The sequence below is a fragment of the Copadichromis virginalis genome, linkage group LG8 (assembly GCF_057382275.1).
Source record: "Copadichromis virginalis isolate Kocher_CV1m ecotype Utaka linkage group LG8, C_Virginalis_male_GT1.1, whole genome shotgun sequence".
Classification (NCBI taxonomy): domain Eukaryota; kingdom Metazoa; phylum Chordata; class Actinopteri; order Cichliformes; family Cichlidae; genus Copadichromis; species Copadichromis virginalis.
Genome location: NC_140625.1, coordinates 28,397,435 through 28,420,757, shown reverse-complemented (window position 1 = coordinate 28,420,757; position 23,323 = coordinate 28,397,435). Strand labels below are relative to the sequence as shown.

General features: G+C 41.1%; 1 protein-coding gene across 1 annotated transcript in view; it reads left to right on the top strand.

The window, feature by feature from the left end:
• Positions 1–23,323, top strand: part of LOC146703641 (corticotropin-releasing hormone receptor 1-like) — a 100,653-nt gene that overhangs the window by 3,938 nt on the left and 73,392 nt on the right. Inside the window, exons 2-4 of the mRNA XM_085466957.1 lie at positions 5,691–5,778; positions 8,654–8,713; positions 9,079–9,204. Coding sequence (XP_085323083.1) covers positions 5,691–5,778; positions 8,654–8,713; positions 9,079–9,204 — 274 coding nt within the window. The remainder of the gene's footprint in view (positions 1–5,690; positions 5,779–8,653; positions 8,714–9,078; positions 9,205–23,323) is intronic.

Here is a 23,323-nt window from a genome sequence, read left to right as displayed (position 1 = left end):
AGCTGCAAAAAGAAAACAAAAAAAGAGACAAAAGCAGCACAAACTGCAAACAGACAATGTTCAAGTTCAAAGGTCCAACTTTATTGTAAGGGAAACAGACCAGAGGTTACCAGAGGGTCACTGTCCGTCTCCAAGCCTGTGCAGATGAGTGCTGAATAATCAATTTCCCAGCAATTCCCCAAAGTCCAGCAGCAACTCATCAGCTGGTCAGGGAATACACATTTTTCCCGCTTGACTGGTGGCTGCCTTTGGCCTTTGTGGCATCATGTCTGATAATTTCAGTCACTGAAATTGACCTCGTGACTAAGTTTTGTGGTTTTGGAGACTTTTTAAAATTATGAAATAACAAATTATTATTGTTCTAATAATAACGCTTCCTGTGAGGTAAACAACAAGTCTGTGCTCCAGTTTTGGTTTTACTCGTCTGTTGCACCTGCACAGTTTATAGATGCATAAACAGCCTCCAACCCACAGTGGAAATATGGCCACTTCTGAATGCAAAAAACAAAGTGATGTTGATCCCAGATGACAAATCAAGGCTTTAAATCAGTCAGTGACTGAACCGTCTTCTGTAGCGCCCTCTGTGTGTCAAAGCTGGCATTACTTTGCATGTCTTTCTCATTAATGCCTAAGGACTACTGCTTAGTGTTCACCTTTTCCTCTTTTAGTTCTGTGTTTGTCTTTGATGTTTCTTGTGCCAGACTTATTGCCACTTCCTGTTTTATTTTGGAAAGTTTTTTATGTGTTGGTCTTCCTGTCTTTGTCTTTTTTCCCCACGTTTTATGATTGTTTTCTCCACACTTGCTTGTTTCACCTTTGTCAAGTTATTCCTGTGTATTAGTTGGTAGTCCTGCTTCTTTTCTGCCCACTCTTATTGTTTCTTTTTTTTTTTGCTTCTTGTTTACAGTGTGCAAAAATCCACCAAGCCAATCTTTTTTTTGTTTGGGATACTCATTCCTTCATCCTGAACCTGCGTCCTTTCCCTGAACTTTGGATGAACATTTCACACCAGGTGTTTGGGACTAATGACCCAAGCCTGTCCTTTACATGAACCTCAACGATTTGACGCGGTTAAATCACACATAAAACGTGGAAAACATGCACACATGACATACGAGGTGTGGGCCAGAAGCAGTGTGACATTTATACACAGGTGAGTGCGTACGGTAAAGGCCACTTAAGAGTGTTTCTAAACTCTTTCAAGACCAAATATAATTTTCTAGAGAAATTAACAGAAGCTAAAACGGTTCATATGCATTCATGGCAAAAGATGACTTTTTGCTGCCCTGTATTTCTAGCGAGTCATTAGAATTTCTTCTCCAGTTAAAGAAATTAATCATGAAACTGTGATGTTACAGAAAACAAAGTTTAAACTCTGAGTATTTCTTTCATTTTGATTTGAAAAAATCCTGCTGTTTACATCGTGTGTCAGTTTGTAATTAAATGGAAGGAGGTGGATGGTCGGTCTCTGCACCCTGATACCTGCCCAGGACTCACTGAGCGTGAAACAGACACAGCAAGCGACCCAGAAAAACCTTCCGTGAAATCTGGGCCGCTCTAGCATTTTATATGATGTGACTTCATACAGTGTGAATGCTTGACGCTGCTGTGACCAGCAGGTATGAATGTGCTTTTGATACAGGAAAAAAAGTGAGGAATTTTGATGAATTTAAAGCACCCTTTCCTCCATTTTTCTCTCTGAAGACGGGTGAAATGTTTAACGTTTTAGGTGCTGTATTATTAATGGGGATGTTTTATTTACGGAGGAAATGAAGCATTGGCTTCGCAGGTAATTGTAGCCACCCTCTTGGATCCGCAGGGATCAGCCTGTATGCTCAAGGACAGCTGGGCGGAGATGTAACAGAGTTTGGGGTCACTCTGAGAGGCTGAACAAAATCAAAACTAATGATATTTTACAGTTTGTGTCTCTTCCGCCGCGTGTAGAAGGGTGCTGACAGATGCTGTGAATTCAGCAGTGAATCAGCTGTTAGATGTCACTGGTGCAGAACTATTTTTTTTCTTGTTGTGTCGCCAGCCTTCATTATTTGGATGCTTTCCAGTCGAGTCACTGGTCCAGGACGAAGGGATTTCAGTTGTGTTTGGATGAAATATTAATCCAACCACTGAATTCCACTGTGCTGGCATTTAACAAAGCCATAAATACAGGTTCTCCTGTTCTCCGTCCCGGAATAGAGCAGATGTTATCTAATGCTGTTATCAACTGTCGTCTCTTGAGACCCAGAGTCTGTAGTTTTAAAGAAAAATCTGCATTATTCAGTGTTTTCACCTCCTGCATAGCTGAAAAAAGGCTGATAGTAGCGCGATCCAGTAACAGAAAGACTTTAAATTTAGCATCAAAAGTCTTTAAGAAGTCATTTCTTCGTATCAGTGAACACAAGATTAGTGGGCTATGAGTGCAGATGATGAAATGCTCCAAATTTTGGGGGCATTTGCAGCTGTTAATTTATGCATCATCCACTCGAGGGACAGAAGGCAGTTACTGATTTTTAAAACAATACACAAATACCATAAAGGTCTTCCACACTGATATGATTTTGTTTTAAAAAGACCACCTGCTCTCATTCCTAATGCATCGAATACAGCTGCTTTCCTCCAGGCTTCTGGCTCTTGTGTTCAGGCAGTTGTAAGACACAATAAAATGTTCATAAAGGAACCCACGTTTAGGGTGAACTCACACAAGCTAATGATACACAAGCATGTTTGATCCCTAAAGTCCAGTTGTTTTTTCTGATTGGATCTAATGACAAGTCTTAAGGAACTTGTTACATACAATCCTGTAAAAAAGTGTTTTTCTCCTCCCTGATTTCTTAGATTCTTGCATATTTGTCACCTTATATATTTCAAATCATCACACAAATCTCAATATTAGACACAAATAACCCAATTTAATACAAACCTACCACACCTGTGTGAAAGAACAGCTGCTTCCTAAACATAATAACTGCTCATCTCAGTTTTGGCAAGAACTCCAATCAAGCATGTGCGATAACTGGCAATGAGACTTTCACAGCACTGTGGAGGAATTTTGGCTCCCTCTTCTTTGGAGAATTCTTTTAATTAAGCCACATTGGAGGGTTTTCCAGCATGAGCCATACCAGAGCATCTTGATCTGATTTTTAAGACTTTTGACCAGGCTACTCTAAAACCTTCACTATTTCGAGTCATTCAGAGTGCTCAAAGAGTGGATCACTGTTCTGTTACATATCGAAGTCCTGAAGCAGCAAACAGCTCCAGGCCATCACACTTCCACCACCATGTTTGACCGTTGGTATGATCTTCTTGTTAGTTTTACGCCAATGCAACAGAATTGAAAGTTCAGCCTTTGTCTCGTCAGTCCACAGAGTATTTTCCTAAAACTGTGTGAGGGCTCTCACTGTGGTTCACTGGAGTACCTTAGAAATGGCTTTGCAACCCTTTACGGACTGACAGATATCAGTGATGTTGTTTCTCAGCTGTTTCTTTAGATCATCGTATGATGTGCCGCACTTTTGTCGGGCAGCTTCTGTTTAAGTGGTTTCTTGATTCAACAGGTCTGGCAGTAATCAGGCCTGTGTGTGGCTCATGAAATGAAACTCAACCTCCAAAAAAAAAATGCAGTTAATCATACAGTGAGCGACGAATCAAGAATTATCTTTTTTTTCCTTTACACTGGACCAGCTCTGTTTGTGTAGCTTCTTTCCCTTTAAAACAGACTCGTTATGTTAAAACTGCATTTGTATTTAGTCTAAAATTTAAAATTTGAGGTAAAAACTTTTTCCCAGCTCTGTTAAGATTACTTCTTTTAACTGTTAGTAATACTTCATATTACAGAATCACCTGCTGAGAACGGCAACTTTTTTGTGCTTTTGTTGAACTTTGGCACAAAAGTTTGCACACTTTGGTTATCCTGACCGAACTGACATCACCTCGCTGCATATCGAGTTCATATTGGTAGCATCTCCACTATATAACCAGCAGCAAGCTTATTAATTTCCTTGGAGTGAAGCTAGCCGGATGCTGGTACCGCGGGTCTTTCATTCTTTGCATCCTCCTCCTCAGCACTGGAGCTGCTGTGCTGAGTGTCTGTCCTTGATCAGATGTGAAGAAGAGCTCTTTGCAGCTGACAGACACTTATTATCACCCAGGCACAATTTGCATTTCACTGCAATGTCGTTTTACTTTTCATCCACAAAAGCTTTCAGAGTGATGCGAGTGCTTCTGTGATGTAAAGGCTGTCCTTTCACTGACATTAGCACGCAGCTGAGGAAAAGGACACAAATATACGTTTTCGCTTTTGTTTTGTTTTGTTGGACCAAAAAGACAGTGGAAGTGTGGGAAATATATTTCCACATTTCTTATGTGAACTATGTGGTTCCAGCCAGCCTTTAAACACTGAATCATTGTTGGCTGACCGTTTGTTGTTACTTGGCCGCCTGCTTGACGTCCTCCCAAGACTTTATAGCAACGGAAAACTTGATCATGAGAAATGTTAAAGTCATCTTTTTTTTTTATCAGAAAAGAAAATCTAGGATGAGTAAGAAACCCCAAAAACAAATATATCAAAAGCTCATACTCACAGTGTCTTGCTGTCATTGGAGGACTGATAAAAATAGTCTTTGTACACGGAGTGAACTTTGTGTGGATGTTTTCACTGATTATGCTGCTCTCTTGGGTTTGCTTTACAGTGACTCTATTTGTGTCTTACTTCAGTCCAGGTTCATAGTTGGTTCAAACTTTTTACCAGTAATTTAATTGAATTCAGTTTTATTTACACAGTGTCAAATCACAGCAACAGTCGCCTCAAGGCACTTTATATTGTAAGGTCGACCCTACAATAATACATACAGAGAAAAACCCAACAATCATATGACCGCCTATGAGCAAGACCTTTGGCGACAGTGGGAAGAAAAAACTCTTTTAACAGGAAGAAACCTCCGGCAGAACCAGGCACAGGGAGGGGCGGGGCCATCTGCTGTGATTGGTTGGGGTAGCAACCAGCAGTATGTTTCTGCCTACATCGGGAAAAGGATGGCTAACGGCTTGGCTCGACAGAGATGGTTAAAATCTTAAATCACATTTTAAACTTAAAATTGGGTTTAGAACTTCTCACTCCTGTTGCAAGCTAGTAAAACTAGGCTAGTCTACACTTTCTCAGGGAGGCAGACCTCCGGACCTGAGTTTGTGGGAAGGTGCAGAGCTTCATATCATGAAACTACGAAATCTGTTTCACTCGGGCCTGATGTCCACATCCACACCCGTCTTTATAAAAAAGTACTACACCAGCTGATATTACAGAGTATTATGTGGCCTTAATGGTAACAAAGTCGACTTGGATGTGGCAGAACAGGATTGCCAGATGTGTTGTGATGTTGATGTTTGTCAGATGAGATAAGACGCCGTTAGCTCGTGCTGCTCGTTGTTGATGCTGGGAGTGGAGAGGGCATTGAGTCAAAGCCCTCCGTCTAAGTGTTGCATCCTTTGAATTTTTATGGAAGGTTCTTAACATAGCAGTCACTCCGAAGGCTATCAGAGGCAAGGCGGTCATGCCATGTCTCTACATCACAATTCGCCAAAGCATGCCCAATAAAATCTTCTCAATCACGAATAAAGTTGTATGTTTAATGTGTGCGTGTCAGACTGAAAGAGCAGGACGTATTTGATTGACCTCTGTGACTTTCCTCTGTTTGCAGGTGTGCGCCATCATGAGCCTCCTGCCATCAGCCTCGTTAGCAGATCTGACATGTGAAGCTCTGCTCATGCTGTCGGGGAACGTCTCGTGTAAGTTCTGGACAAACAACAGCTGGATTTTTATTACAGCAGCACGGCTACAGCAGCTGTTACAAGCTTTTAAAAGGCGCTCATTTCCCAGTACTGTCCAGCCAGTTTGTTCTAGCTGCCCCACTGTTAGTACACTTGAGATTGAATTGATTTTCAGTCTTTTCCATTTCATGGCCATAACCACTAAATGTCAAACCCTCATCCTCAGTCACAACTTCCCCCCTTGTGGATATTAGAAAACCGTTATTTTCCTACTATTCCGTTTCCTCGCAGACCTCTGCAGCACACCCAGAGGACTCACACAAGCACGCACAAATGCACAGGAATGATGTTCTTGTTATTTGCCCCAGGATACAGTCATAAAATCATTCCAGGTAGCTCTTAACAGAGTAATGATAACGCTCTGTTATCATGCTGTCACCCTGCTCAGCTGAACCGATTTCATTTGCTTCATAATTCATCAGAAATTATCTGCAAAGGAAATTAAATTATTATTTTTAATTATCTTTATTTGTTTTGGTAAATCTGTTAAGACGTTATTTAAATAAAAATGTTCATGACTCATTATCTGATGTCAACAGTCCAAAACCCAAAAATATCCAGTTTATTAAGCTATAAAATTATTAAACCAATAAAAGATCGCATTCTTAACTGGAATTATATGGGTTTCTTTTAATGGGGGCAAACCACAGAAACAGAAATAGTAATGAGAAGAATTTCTCATTAAGTCGACTCTGTTCCCTGTAGAAACAGTGTTTTTTTGTTTGTTTAAAAAAATGTGTTAACATAACATGACTACACAGTTATTTTCTGTCTTATGCTTCTGCTATTTATGAACTATGGATTTTGGCAAGCTGTCGCTCCAATCTTGGCCAATGGAGACATGTGTTACATTTTTAGTCCCAGGCCTTGAGATTCAACTCAGTGGCATGCAAAACTTGCGTCACATCCATATGTCACATGTCGCATTTATATTTAGTTAAATGCAATAAAATTTAGTTTGGATATGATAGTTACGTTCATGCAAATCTTTTTTTAATTGCAAGCATCGACTCTTTGGTTGCAGAAACAGGAGTTTTGCCTGTTGATTATCTAATTTTCAGTTCACGGGTGACAGACACAGGTGAAATCAAATGGGCCCAAGCAGTAAATCATATGTTAACCTGTTCAAATTTCCTATTTTCCATATGCAAAGAAAGAGAAGTAAATTCTGACACCAGCCTGAGAGGTTAATGTGTGATTTTATGTAAGTAAGCAAGAATACACTCAACTACTAAGCAGCTACACTCTATTACACTCTAATAATACTTACATCACAGCTTCACATCTGGAAAACTGGTACATTTTGTTTTTAAACTTCACCTTCCAAAGTCTTCCAAAGTCCCACTCGACCCTCTGGGCCCTGCGTTTGACATCCCTGATCGAAACAAAAGTACTGGGACATATTTCTGAACCTTTAAATTCACCTGTTTTCTGTCCCAAGGGTGCATAAAATCCCCAACAAAGCCATCTGCCTTTATTTGTGAAAGAATCTGTGAAATTACACCACGGCGTAATGGACAGAAATCTTGAAGCTGTGATCAGATGACACCCAAATCCACTTTTAGCTTTTCTGGTCAACCCGCCGTGTTTGAGAAATGCAGAGTAAATGGTAAATGGCCTGCATTTGTATAGCGCTTTTCTAGTCCCTAAGGACCCCAAAGCGCTTTACACTACATTCAGTCATTCACCCATTCACACACACATTCACACACTGGCGATGGCAAGCTACATTGTAGCCACAGCTGCCCTGGGGCGCACTGACAGAGGCGAGGCTGCCGGACACTGGCGCCACCGGGCCCTCTGACCACCACCAGTAGGCAAACACGGGGTTAGTATCTTGCCCAAGGATATTTGGCATGCAGCGAGGAGGCAGCCTGGGATCGAACCACCAACCTTCTGATTAGTGGCTGACCTGCTCTGCCACCTGAGCTACAGCCACCCAGAGTATGACCCAAAGAGCACCATCCACACAGTCAAGCATGGAGGTGGAAACGTTATGCTTTGGGGCTGTCATTCTGTTAAGGGTATGGAACGACTTCAACACGTCGAGAGGGCCGTGTACTGTAAAATCCTGGATGAGAACCTTCCCTCATCCAGAATCATAAAGGTCGGAAAATGGGTTTTCCAGCAAGACAATATCACCAAGGCAACAAAGGGGCAGCTAAAGAAGTCATACAGTGGCCTAGCCAAGTCATATCATGCAAATCTATTTATAACTTTTATATAATATGTGTGTTTTTTCAGGATTTCATTCAGGATTCATCATTAAAATGAAACTAACAAAAAATTAGAACTTGTTCATTCAGCCGGGGATCAGCAGGAGATTATTATTTCCCTCACTGTACGTCAGCCTGTAACCTTTAAACGGTTAAAGCTACCCTGCTTTTAAAAATGTAAAACAAAATCCTTTTATGCATTTGAACAAATGACCAGTGGCAGCTTTTATGCACTTTTCATATTTTACTTTGTTTCATTCATTTTCTTGCCACACGTGGGTGTGAAAAGTGGTTTGGAAACCTCAAATGAAAGCATTAAAATTAAGTGTCACCTTTCCCCCTGCAGAACGTCCTTATCTCCGGATCCTTCTTATCTAATTCCTCTTGAGTTATTACAGAAGTAATAGTCTGACCCTCGGGGCATGTCTGGATTCATATTTGCTGCTACCGTCCCCTTATTGCTGGAGGAAAGGTCTGTCATCAGTGTTTACCGTTGCCCTTTCGTGCTCACCCTTTGTAGCTGTTAAGCTGAATCTAATGAGATTTTCATTGCCTCTTCTAAACTGAGCAAACAATGATTGAGGTTATTGATGAAGCTGTTTCTCTCTGGGTTGCAGTGCAGTCCCTGGCCGCCACCTGGAACCAAACCCTGAGTAACGCCACAAGCCAGTGGAGCGGTGAGTTGAGACGCGTGTGAAACCGATTCCCCGCACACTTACTGCAGAGCTGAGTTGTTGTTAGATACCCCGCAAGGGGAAAGCAAGTTTGATCAGAACTCAGATTATAAAGGACTAACATCAAAGAGGAAAACAATGCTGGAAATAGACGTGGCGTAGTGCCACAGGAGACGACGTTCAGCTCGGCAAAGCACAGGAGTAATCATTAAATCCTGTGTACACAAACAGCTCATTCTGATACCATATTTGTTGCCAGGATCTTTGGAGCATTATCTGGATTTCATGACATATATATATGCGGTTATGAAACATGACGGGAATGCGTGCACGTCCGTGTCTGACGCTTTTCTGTCCCCGCGCTTCAGGCTCGGGAATCTACTGTGAAACCTCCATCGATGGGATCGGCACCTGCTGGCCCAGGAGCAGCGCGGGGCAGCTGGTGGCGCGACCCTGTCCTGAGATGTTTTACGGCGTCCGGTACAACACCACCAGTAAGTCAATAAGCTGTCACCTCCTGCCCGCCTGCCTGCAGAAAAAAGCAAACCCAGACACAACTGATTCAAAACATGATTTAATACGATCCCTGCACCCTGCTTCGCCCTACCCCCACACTCAACGTCCCCTTGGGCAAACCCTGTTTGCGTAATTGTTTATACAGAAATTAGCATGAGCATACAAATTAGCAAAAGACGCAGAAAAGAGAAAAAAAAAGTGTACACAAGTGCAGATAACACACCATGAAGTGTCAAAGCTCAAAACAAAACATGACGAGGCGAGGCGAGGCGAGCACCCGCTGTGAAAAATGATGCTTTTGTATGAGGACTCAAATGATTCCAAAAAAAAGAAACGCAGAGAGAAAATCTAAAGATAAATCACCGCTGCCTGAGACGCTTAAGCCTATTAACTCTCCGGGACTCTCGACAATTGATTGTGTTGTTTCTTTTTTTTTTTTCATCTTGGAAAATTAATAAAACGCTAAAAAATGAAACTACAATTTACTTTGTGGCCCATTTGCATATAAACTATTGTTATAATTTAAAAGGCTTTTTGACAGTAGCAAGAGAGACAGGCGGGATTAAATAAAAAAGGAGGGGTTCAAACAATGGAAACATCGAGGAACAGGAGAAAAATTAGTCTTCATATATTTCCACAAAAAAACCGAAGTCTGGCTCCTAGAAGTGACTTTATTTATGTGTCTAAATCAGATAGAAGAGGTGGCTCATGTTTCTGCCAAACTATTCTTCAGCTAATCCTTAAAAAAGTTTCTTCTAAGGTCAAACTCTAAGTGCAGATAAAACACTGTTTGCCCTTAACTTATGAGTTAGGAGGTTGTTTATGTTGTGGCCCTTTGGGAGCTGTCAGTCAAACTCGTGCCACTCAGAGGAATGGAGCCCTCGCAGCATTCCTAATGTATCTTCAAAGATTTTTTTCAGCAATTTAAGGGTACAGAGCCCTTATTTAAACAGTGAAGCCTCAAAAATGTGAAGCTAGGCTTCAGCAACAATCAGAGACTAAGATCGTGAAACCGTTTAGTTATTTTCCCTGCAGGATCATTTTTTTCCCAGATAGTGTGAGAATACTTGCTATTATCTTCTTAAAACTCAATGTTGCATGTTTAAAATTGCTAATTTTCTGCTACAAAAAACCACAAACCACAAGTATATTCAGCTTTCTGTCATAAATGACAAAGAAAAATGTGTACGTGCGCTGCATTTGTACTTGTTTTGAAGTTGTGACTTGTTTTCTCAGAGACCCTTTCGCCACTAACTTCAGCCATAATCACTTGTTTTTAACACTTTATTGGATATTTTATCACCGCAGTGAAGGCATTTCTAGTGCAAACAAGGTCACAGTGTTTTCAGCTTGACCAAAGACCCTTTAGCATTCACACATATTGAAAGCTTGCAAAGCATTTTGCAGTGAAAATAGTCTGCAGCACGTAGTGATTTGACATGTGTGTTCCCTTGTGTTGTGTGCCCAGGACCTTTAGTCTTACATCCTGAAGGGTTTTATAGTTTGAATCATGAGGCTTTGTGCTTTTTGTGCCTTTTTTTGCTATTCAAAGTATGACAGCAGGACCTGCACCGTTGGATACCCACCCAAATAATAACACAGGTGCCACTGAAGTTTCCCAATTTCTTGAATCAATGAGGAAATTTTGCTTCTGCGTGATGTGAAAAATCCTAAAATTGACGTAAATGCTCATGCTTCGGTCTCTTAAACATCAGCAGTGCTACCAATAACACTTCTGCGCTATAGACCAGGCGTGGCAGGGCATTGGTAAAAATCCATGTCTGCTTACTGGAGCCATCTAATGTCACCTGGAGGCAGACACAAAAATATGTGGAACAGCTAGTAATGCGGGCCACTCCTGTTCTTGTTTGTGTGGCTGTTGGCACAGACTGTATGTAAAAGACAATAGGAAACCTCTGGAGCTTAAAAATGAAGCCAAAAAGAACCACAGTTCCATTAATGACCACTTGAGGAAGGCTCCAACAGCGAGTAAGCGTGTCAAAATGTCCAACTTTACAGCAGAAACAAGCATCTTTATTGCGTGATGGTCCTCATAACAACTCTGAAAAAGTTGCTTTTTTATAAACGTATCCACCTGCATACTAGAGTTGATTGGTAGGTTTCCTGATGCCTCGGACTCTGCACGGTCTCATCTACTACTTCAAGTCATTAAACTGGCACTCTCCACAGTCTGAGTGCTGTTTGGAGCTAATACAGTGGCTCACTGGGTGGTACAGATCGTGCAAAAAGTTCTAGAAGGTGGCGACTTCTCTGGTTGGAAAAACGAAACATGGTTATGTAGACGTCTACGGACAACGTCCCCTGGCACCATCGCACTGTGAACTCTGTCTGTAACTAGTGTCAAGTTTTATTAAATTTAACATGAATTTAACTTTTGAAAGATTCAATTCAGAGCAGATTTTTCTGTGCTTGAATAGCTGCCTTTTCTCGATGTCTAGTCTTTGTTGAATAGCTCCAAGATGTAAGTTTGAATGTAACCTGGATAAACAAGATGAATCAAAGCATTCTTTATCTAGAGAAGAGAAAGAAAGGCAAGAAATAATATACCACTAGCTCTTAAGTGCATTTCTCATCCTGATGTACTAACTGAGCGTGACATTGACCTGAGCATAGTTTCAAACAATAATAAGCATTTTTATAGCACCATTCAAAGGAAAAGTTGCAAAGTGCTTCATGGGACAAACAGTGATATAAAGTTTTAAAACAGGTAAAGGTGAAACAACATTAGGTCAGTAATGAGGTCGTGAGCTTAGTTTCAGACGGTGTTTTCTACTCTCGGCTCTGTATGACATCGAAGAGAGTGGATATCCCTAATATGGTCATCTCAGGCATACGGCTCCACCTACTGTTCAAACCTTTCTGTTTATGGGCTTCAGCCAATCAGAAGAAACTTGTCTTAAAGGGGGTGGAGCTAGAACAGCTTGTTTCATACAGAGGAGTAGCACCAAGGCCCCATTTAAGAAAGAAAAAAGATTTTGTGAAACGTAACTCATGCAAGGCTACTTGAGTCCATGAATAAAATATGGAGTTTGGATTGAATTCAGCATAATGAAAATTTATACCTTCAGAAGCACTATATTTTTATGATAAAATAAAGTACACAATTTAAGGGAAGTTATAAAGAATTGAACAAGTTTTATAATTAAACGGATCTATATTTATTTAATGTTGCGCTTAAAGACTGTATAAGAGCATGTCTCATAAATATTAACTATGATTTACTGGGTGTAACAATAGGCATCCCTGCAATTATCCTCAAGTGGATCAGCAGCCTGTGATGTGTGCCGGGACACTGCGGCACTGTGAAGGTAATGCAGACCTTCAGAGACATACAGTAAACACAAATAGCTAAATTTATGAGATGAAAGCCTGCGTGTTTCTGTGTGTTTCTGTGTGTTTCTTTGGTAATTTAAAGTCTAAACCTCCCACAGGATCCAGACGATCCATTTGAGAGAGAAAGAGAGCCGCGCTGCAATTCAGGCAAGGCCCGCTGGTAATTTGACACTGCGAGGTTCATTTCACCTTCAGGATTATCATAATCTCCATTGAAGTGTAGCCTAAAAGCCTAAAAAAGACCGGCCATCAGCTGACTATGCCAGCGAAGGTCAACAGTGGAGGAAGCGTTCATGGATGAAGCTGAAAGCTGTTCGGGATGCAGGATGATGACACAATGCTGATTTTAAGTTTCATTAAATTCTCTGCGATAATATGAGCAGAACAGACGACAGATAAAGCCGGCGTGCTATAATTTGAGGTGTATTTTTAGCATGAATGCATTATTAATCAGTATTGATTGCTGATTTTCACAGCGGAGGTCAGCAGAGATACTCGAGCTGTTTGCTGTCCTTTCGTTATGCACAATGGATTGTTGATTTGAGAGATAAATGCTCCCTGCGACCTTAAAGACTCCTGTCAGGCATCAGTTAAGGACGTTCTAACTCTCAATTTTCATTCAGGCTCGTACAGTCACCACTTTGAGCTGACGCTGGCAGGTCGCTGGGATGCTGTAACGCTGAGGCCAGGGCTAAAAACTTTCCTTCACTGTAACTTTATTCAGAAAACACAAATTTAAAATGTGATGGAGCTCAGTTATCAAAGAGCATACACGTTACTTATTTTATTCTTGAGTAGCTTTGCATGAATAGTTATTTTTTACTCCTCATTTTATCTACTATAAGCTTTTTTAATACCTCAGATTTAATCTGATTGGCTGACCCTTAAGCGTTTGAACAGCAGGTGCCTGGTGCTCTGTAGTTTTATGTCATACAGAGCCAAAAGTAGAAAAAACTGGCTGAAACTGAGCATATGGGGCAGCCCGAGCTTTCAGCTCACAGGGTTAATTCTGCATCCAGTCTTGTAAAAGTATAAATATGATGGAAAATAAGGAAAAGCATAATAGGTGGTTGTGTTATAAGGAGCAATGTATTATCCAAAACACAATGTTTTCCTGAACTGATAAAAGTAGTTTTTAGTACCCAAAAGCAAATAGTAAATTAAACACAGCATCGACTCTCTCTAGCAGTGGTCTTATCTGCAGAGGGACAGTAACTGTTGCCCCAGGACGAGAACACTGGACAAGCCTTTGTTTTTGCACTTGATGGACTCATCGTGAAAACCGTGGAAATCCATTTATAATACCAGCGTCACTAACAAGCACAAACACATTTACATGCTGTTGAAGAGAACTGCTTTGAATATGATAAAAATCTCTGTAATTACAGAGAAGATGAAGATGGTTTGAAACCACCAGTCAGAAATATACATGTTAGGTTAGTTTGGGATTCTAAATTGGCTGTAGGTGTAAAGGTGCCGAATAGTTTCTTTATGTATTTGACGTGCACCTGTCCAGGGTGTACTCCACCTCTCACAGTCATCTGGCTCTAGCTCCACGGTTACCGTGATTTGGATAAGCGGCGAGCACACAGAACAGCAAATGGTCAGTAACTGCCTGATAAACGCTTGTCACTGAGAAAACCAATTTTACCCAGCAACAGGAAGCAACCTTCTACATCCACTCGCCTACAAAACAAGACATACAAAGAGGTATATGAGGTTGCACTGAAAGGCTCCTAGCAGGTGCTCTGGCAGCTAGCACACTGCAACTTGTCTGCAAACACTTGCAGACTTCTCACTAAGCAGCAGTGAAACTGTGAAACCAGAAACATTTGCAATCACTGTGAAAATCACACGTTTTGAAACGCAGTGGTTTCAGCAGCGAGGCACAGCTTTTACATCAACTTTAGCCATTTCTGATTTGCATTGCTATTTTTTTTTTTAATTTCACTGGAGCTCATTGGCTAGTTAGCCAGCATTTTTATCTCCCATGGAAACCACAGGAAACTGCAGCAATACAATGACAGCAAGCAACTTCTCACAACTACTCACCAACCATTCAAGTACACAAGTCTCCTTATAGGTGTCCAGGCAGTGAGACAGTCTGTCTGAAATGGATGGATAACTTATCATTTGTCATCTATTGTCAGGATTTCCAGCTTCTAGACACAGCCAACTCTCATAGTAAAACTTGAAATAATAAAAGAAATTATCTTTTTGTTTGGACACAAATGTAGTCCAGGATCTTCAGGATGGACCTGATGTATCCTAACTCTAACCAAATCATTTATTTCATGGCAAGTAGAATATCATTAATTTAATTATTAATGTATAAAATAATACGAATGAAGTATAAAAATCTTTTACGTGTGAGATGCAAATCCACATCTCTATGATTTCCTCCCTCGCCAACATCCCCCCAACCAGATGTGGACTTTTTTTCACCATTTAAAAGTGGAAAATAGAAATTGCACACACAGACACGAATCAGGACACATGAGACGAGACAAGTGAAAAAATTGTGTTAAACGACAAAAACGTAAGGGTGGGAAATTTGCATTCACAGGCCAGATCCATGTCCCACATAATGAATGAGTGGACTGGAGGTTGTGGCTGCTGTACGTTTTACTGAGAGGAGTGCATTTTGCCATGATATAAAATGCTCTCTGTTTCTGGCCACGAGTGTTGCTCCTCTCCTAGATATAAAGGTCAGATCTTTTCATTTGCCTGTAAGCAAACACTGACTGAGCCGTGATGGCACCAGTTAGCTTCATCTTCCTGGACGTCTTAGTAGATTTCGGGAAGATGTGCGTTTTGATGTGGCCGAGCGCTCATTTAATGATCACTGTTGCCCCAAATCTTTTCACTTTTTCCAGCCATCATGAAATCATTCCAGCTGAAGATAGACAAGCGAGATCAGGATTATCCCAGAGCGATCCTTGGAGAATTACAAATCCCGCGCTCATGCATATATCACGGGTTTAGTGTCTAATGATAATTTCAGCACATTCCAGGGAGTAAATTAAGCGCCTTCTTTTAACCACGAGCACATGTAAGATGTTATGAATGGGACTTGGATTTCTTACAGGAGCTTTTACAGCCGAGAGAACGAGGTGTTTTGTGGAGGCGTCGGGAAAGCGTTGCCTGATATTTACGAGCACTCGGCGTGGCCGTGAATCAAAATAGTATCCGAAGAATGTGGAGATGCAGGCTAAACAGCCTGTTACAAATTTGTTCCACTAGATTTCGTAGTTAGATTTACTGCCACCCCGATCTCTATTAGTTCTTCTGTTTCTGTGTGCTGCTGTTTAACACGCTGTCCCGAGCTTCAGCCTCTTGTTGTATCAGAGGACACGACTGGGGATTATGCCTGACAGGAAAATGTCTCGGGGTTTGTAACTGTGACAAAGTTTAAGAGATATCAGATCTAAAAAGATCAGCTTGCACCATCTGTGGTCGATAAGGTCCAGTGCAGCTACGGAGCCTCTGCTTAAGCTGCAGGGTGTACAGCTGTTTATTCAGGCTTGAGACTGAATCCACGCTCTGCCTGGGTTACAGCGAAAGAGACACAAGTTTGTAGTTTTTTCATTGTTAGTCTTGTTTTCTGTGCTTTACAAAAAGAAAAGGATAAAGAAAGAAAAGTAGCAAAGGGTACAAATGTGCTTAGTTTGAGCAGAATGGAGCCAAACTGTCTTCTTTATTTTTCAAACTAAGCATGTGACTCGCAGCAAACCTAAACTCAATCTATGCACATGTAATATAAGGATCTCTATGGTTTCTACCCTAACCCTGATATATAAATAACTCTTAAGCTCAGTTACAGTGAGTTTTTTATACCCCGTTGTTTTGTATATTGTCAGTGAGAGCAGATATCACTAATATTATCAGGCGCATAGGCGCAATCGTAGAAGCCCCACCCACCTGCGTGTCAGCCAATCAGAATAACATTTGCTTAGAGATAAAAAAAAGAGTTTATTTCACACTGAAGAAGAGTTAGACGGCTCCACCATGGTCCAGTGTGATATAAATAAGGATTACTTTGAACTGTGAATCATGCAAAGCTGCTCTAGCAGAGTCCAAGTATGAAAGCACAGACTGGCACCTTAAAAAGGTTTCCACCATCTGAAACTTGATGCTTTGTGGTTTCAGATTATCTGTAATCAGGGTTAATGCTACTTAAAAGATGGCAGCAGATTTTTAAAAAATGTTTTTAAATGTTTGGCAGATGTTGTTAAAATTTACAGGGTATTTTAGTACATAAATTAAAATAATTAACTACCCAGTTGGTCAAAATGTGACTGAAATCATGCACAAGCCCACTTTGCACTCTTTGTTTTTGATCATTTTTCTAAAAGATTGTTATTTTATTTTTATTTTGTTCAAAGTGTCACTTCGTGTGATTCTAAAGAATGACAATAATAATAATAAAAAGAATTCAATGCATGTAAGAAAATAAGTCATATTTTCCAACCATCAAAAGAAGAAACGAGGTCTGAGTGCGATCACAGTGAAGTATATCTTGGCATGGGAAGGAGCAGTAAGTGGTATTGGGGCAGTAATAAGTGGCTTTAGGTGAGGACGAGGGCCACGGTGAGTCCTGAGCGGGCACTTAAAAGCCTGAGTGAATGTTCTGCTGGCCTCAGATCCAGAGGGAGATTATTCCAGAGTTCAGGTCCACGAGTGCAAAAGTCAGCTTCCCTGTTAGTCTGAGTTACGGGTACAAAAAAAGATCTTGGCTACATTTCAACCGCAGATCAACACCAGTGCCAGAGACTAATCCAGGAAAAGATTTACAGACAAGAAAAAAGGGTCTTAAACTGGAAGTTACAGCAGTGATGTGGATTCTTTTCTCTGCTCCAGTTACAGATAACACAGCGGGTCATGAACCGGACTCAAAAACCACAATATTAAGGCTGCTATGCAGCAAACTTGTCCTCGTCCTGACCCATTTGGATGAGACGATCAGAACAAAACTGTATTCAGAGCAGATTACCCAGAGCAGGCAGCCGAATGTGTGTGTGTGTGTGTGTGTGTGTGTGGCTGATCAACGGCGACAAAAACACTACGCAGAAGTAAATGCGACATGTATTGTGACGCGGGGTTGAACATGTCCCTGCTCTGAATAGCAGCACTTCTATGAATCCAGGGCTGAGGTACCTGACTGGATTTCCAAAATTAGATGGTGACAAATCGCAGAGTTAAGTTGCTGAGCCAGACAGAAGGAGCGGATATGTATGGTTCCTTTCACTGCATCATTTTTATTCATCAAACTGATTATATTAGGCCAGATGAATAAATCGCTGGCAGAAGTCTTAACCCTTTCATTCTCAGTGGCCACTGTAGAGAGTACCTATTCTCTTATATACTGTTATAATTGTGGAAGTTTGTATTAAACAGAAATAATGTCAGAGTATGTAAAAATAGTGAGCCAACCATTCAGGTTTCAAACTGCTTTTCTGCTCGTGGCTCTGTGTGATGTCAGTGAGAGTGGATAGATCATGCAAAGCTACTCTGTGAGAGAACAGAAAACATGCAGCTAGGAATTAGCATAATGTGTGCACTTTAAATACTAATTTTAGATTTTTTTCACACACACACGCACACAAAGAAAGGCTGCAAGAGCTCATGCCAGCAGTCATGATGCATGCTTTTTTGTCCAGCTGGTCATTTTTCTGAGTCCCTACAATGCAAACGCTCGGTTGCAGTCATCCATGGAGCCACAATTAACAAAATAAAGGGAATTCAGCCAAAAACCGTACCAAAGGAGTTGTACCACCTTGTGTGCAGACACACAACAAAACAGAAATTATTGTGATGAGTTCCTGTTGGCTTTTAAAGGAACGAACATTTTAACTGTAAACACGAAAAAATGAGATGTGAGACCAAGACTGGATACACGAGATTCAGCATAGCCCACAGACACAGCCTTTGTTAATTTATCACTTAATTATTCCATATATATAGATATTTGTGGTTGTTTTTGTCAGTAGCTTAAAAAGACTAAATCTACATTTTTATACAAATTTGAGTTGTATAAAAGTGACCTGCTAAAGTTTAAACCCAGCATCAGAATGAGGAAGAAAGGAGATTTAAGTAACTTGATGTGGCTGTGGGTTTGAATGTTTCAGAAAGTGCTGATCTGCAGCACAAAGCAGGGTTTACATAGAAAACATCCACTGAGCAGCAGTTCTCTGGGTGAAAATGTCAGAGGTCAGAGAAGAATGGCCAGTTGGCTTCGAGGTGATAGGAAGGCAAGAGTAAGTCACATACCCACTTGTTACAGCCACGGTATGCAGAAGAGCATCATGTTAAACCCTACAGCAGCAGAAGACCACACCGGTTACCACTTATGTCAGCTAAAAACAGGAAACTGAGGGTACATTTCACACAGGCTAACAAAAAAATAGATAAGAGATGACTGGAAAATGTAGGCTGGCATCATAAACAACATCAAAGCACAGATCCTTAATGATTCAGGCTGCTGGCTGGTGCAATGATGTGTGGGGACAAGTCTCTGAGCATCATTTAAACGCCGCAGCCTACCTGAGTATTGTTGTTGACCATGTCCATGCCCTTTATGACCACAGTATACCCATCTAATGATGGCTGCTTCCAGCAGGATGTCACAAAGCAGAGATATTCTCAAAGCGAGTTCGTTGTACTGAAATGGGCTCCGCAGTCTCAGATCTCAATCCAGCAGAGCGCCTTTGGGATGTGGTGGAACGGAGCTTTGCCTGACGGATGTGCAGCCAACAAATCCGCAGCAACTGTGTGATGCTGTCATGTCAATATGGACCGAAATCTCTGAAGAATATTTCCAACGCGTGTGCCACAAAGAACCGAGGTGGTTCAGTTACTAGTGTGCTTGTACCTGAAGCAGTGGCTGGTGATGTATTTGTCATCTGGGGCATGGCTGGATATTTAGAAATCTACCACAGCCAACTGTTTTGGATGAATACTGAAATAATGAGAACGGCGGCTGTTTTGTAACAGGTTTTTTTCTCATCATCTTTGTGCAGGTCGCACTGTGACCAGGAAAGATTTTTATAGGTCCATCTTATATAAAACTCTTTTTTTTCACCCTTTTTCCTCTGACTGTATTTACCATGTGCTGCTGATCAGATGGCATCATGGTCCATTTCCTACAGCCTACATGACATTTGAGCTACATCCAGATGATGTCGCGTAACCTGTAAATCATATACATGTTATGTTCTGTCCCAGGTTGACGTGTTTGGCCTGATTGCAGAGGTGACTGATGCCCTGCATCTGCACCATATCGAGACCCGTTTGCCTTAAGGCGCTCGTGTCACTTTATTACACGTCACGCTGTTCAAGATGGCTCTAATAAAATCTTGGTCTCCATCTTTGTCAGACACAAAATTAATTCAAACCTGTGAGATTGTGAAAAGTGGAGCAATGCTCCAAACATGACGAGTTTTTATCATGTTTTGAAATCTGATGCTTGACATTGCCTCCATCATATACAGTTGAGGTCAGAAGTTTACGTATGCTCACTTTGGGCGTGAACGTCATGCTAATCTCTTTGAGCTGTTGTTTTTGACTGTGTCTGCAGTAATGACTGTACCTCAGATAAAGGTTTTTAACAATCTTTTATTAGTCACTGACTCAGGAGACTCGGCTGTGCTTTTGCATTTGGATCTGACAGCTGCCTTTGATACTGCTGACCACAACATCTTGATCTCGCGACTTGAGCATTGGCGGATCAAGGCCATTAGAGTGGTTCAGGTCCTGTCTGACAGGACTTTCTCTGTGAGCTTTGGAGATTTTATCTCTTCTTTAGCTCCCCTTACTTGTGGTGTTCCCCAGGGATCTATACTGGGACCAATTTGATTTTCTATTTATATGCTGATAGAAAATATAACATTTCTATCCATCTATACACCGATGACACTCAGATCTCTCTTCAACTGAAGAGACACTGTTGTGCTCCCTTACTTCAGTGTCTCGGTGAAGATAAAGCCTTCATGGCCTCTAACTTCCTTAACTTTAATGGGAACAAAACTGAAGTGATAATTTTTGGACCAAATGGCAATTCCAGCACTTCTCATTTTAACCTTACCTTTTACCTTTTAACCTTCTCATTTTAGCAGTCTTGAGCCATTTATTAAGTCGCACACCAAAGATTTGGGGGTTATATTTAACAGCAATTACAAACTGAGGCTTTTATCTAAGGTGAAATCATTTTTATCTTTTAAAAACTGTGAACGGGCGATCCATGCTTTTATTACATATCAGCCGGACTATTGTAACTCCTTATATGTTGGAGTTAGTCGGACCTGCGTTGTAAGACTGCAGTTGATCCGTAAGCTGCAGCTCGTCTTCTGACACAAACTAAAAGACGTGAACATGATGCATGCATGCTTGCCTGTCTTCACTGGCTCCCTGTTTACTTCAGAGTTGATTTTAAAATTTTATTTATGACTTTCAATGCCCTGAATGGACACGCTCCTGGTTATTTGTCTAACCTCTTGCAGCCTTATGCGCCCTCTAGATCTCTTAGATCAAATGATCTTTTGCCTTTAGCCAAACCAGTCTGAATTTATTCAGCACTTTCTCTCATCCACAGAAGCCAAAATATATGCATATACTCGCTTAAACCTTTTAATGAGAGCTGAAAAGTTCTACAATGTGTTTTAACTTGATAAGGCCAAGGCCTTTTAACCTTTCGTTAGTCATGATGATTGGCTACAGCTAGTAGTTCTCTTTATAAGATAAAAAGGATTTGTTTGACAGCGCACACTCCTCTGACCAACTTAGTCAGGAACTTAGTGAAGATCTAAGAAGGGGAATAGATTTGTAAAAGTTACGAAGGTCTCTCTGAGCCATTTCTTGACAACCTTGGATTCCAAGATCATCAGATCAAATAACTGTAAACGGTCATCTTCAACTGTTTAGGATTTGTGGGAATAACCCAAGAACCACCAAGGCTCAAGCCTGCAATGAACTGGAAACTGTCAGAGAATGGGTGTATAGCACAAGCACAATGCAGGTCATAATATTTGTAAGATAATCCATTAAATAATGCTTCCCAAAGGTGTAACACCACAGACGGGCCCGGGTATACCAGCGTAGCTGCCCGTGTCGTCACCTGTCATACACCTGTCTGATTCTGCTGTAAAACTGAACTTTTAACATGAGAGCCTGTAGGTGTGACTCAATTTTGGAGACAGCCTCAAGTGGCCATTAAAGGAACTGCAGATTAATACAGTCTATGGTTTTACAACACATCGTCATCCCAACACCTAACATATCGACACTATGTGACAAATCGTCAGTATGTTACGCGTTGGAAATGATAACTCTGGGTTTTAGGAATGAACTTCAGTAAATCCAATCCTTCTTTTGCCTTCAACCCCAATTGTTTACCTGCATGCAACAAATTCCTGCTTAAACATCACTGTGCAATAACCCACGAGCTACGAATTAAAACCAGAAAACTCTTGTCTATTTCTACAGATGCTGCATGTTCAAATGCAGATACGTGTTATTGGAGCTTATAACAGCTCCAACCAAGATTATTATAGCTAAAACCAGGACTACACTTCAATATAACAGCTTACCTAATAACATTTTCTACTTGTACTACACTAAAATGTGGCATTAATGTGCACACAAAACAACAGATGTGAGATTGGTGTTTTGAAAAATTGTGTTTGTGTAATATGCATGTCCTCTTTCATGTAGCCTGAGAGCTTCATAAACAGGTACAAACCGCAGACAGATGTCACCAGCTGGTTTATGCAGTCTCATTATGAAGCCTCGAGCTGAGTGTGAAACACACATATGCACCGTGTAATTCCCATTTCTGACTGAATCACTGAATTCTTACCCAAATTTCCAAATGGACTTTTTTCCCTGAGTATAATCCAAAGTGAGTTACTGAGCCGAGGCCAAATCGAAGGTCCGCTTTTCTCAGTCACTTTTACAGCCCTGGAAGTCTTTTGCAACCACAGAATGCAGCTTTTCAACACGTCCTTATCTTTCAAACTATCTGTGGGACAAAAACCGAACAATAAATCATGTTTCACACTGATGATTGCTTTATGCATTTTCTATGAAAAAAAAGATAATTTAGTGTCTATCTCACTGCTGTCTGGACTACTATAACATTTCAACACACTTAACCCCATCTCGTTTAGTGTGACCTGTTGAAATAATCTAGCCTCATTTCTACGTGGAAGAAGAAGATGAAAAGATGTAAAATTAAATGTAATGAGTGGGAGCAGATGGGGGGGTCACGTCTGAAGATCAAAAAGAGCTGAATGCACTTTGGTTAACCTTCCTGCTGAGACTCGGCAGCTATGTGGAGTGATCAGCACGTTCTAATCATTACAAGCCCTTCACTATCTCTGATGTTCTCTCAGATGATTACAGCATGTTGTCAAACATATGCACGGAGGGGATGGCAGACGTCCGGCGGGGGTGTTGTCCAGCCCGCTCAGCCGCTGAGTTTGACAGGTGCCGTGGGCGCTGCGTGCCCTCCTCTCGGCTTAGAATAACTATCTTTGTTGTAGCCCGTCTTGCCCCACCCGGAAACCCCTTCAACATTTGTAGCCGAGCTTGACTTTCCCCTAATGGTCCCCAGAGGGAGGCCGGTGGATTTTAATATGTATGTGAGGAGCAGCTTGTGTGGCTTTATGTGGATGCTCATTTGGCTGTCTTGCTATAAGATGTCGGGTTTTGTCAGTTAAGAAAAATGAAGAGGAAAAGGAAGGCGGA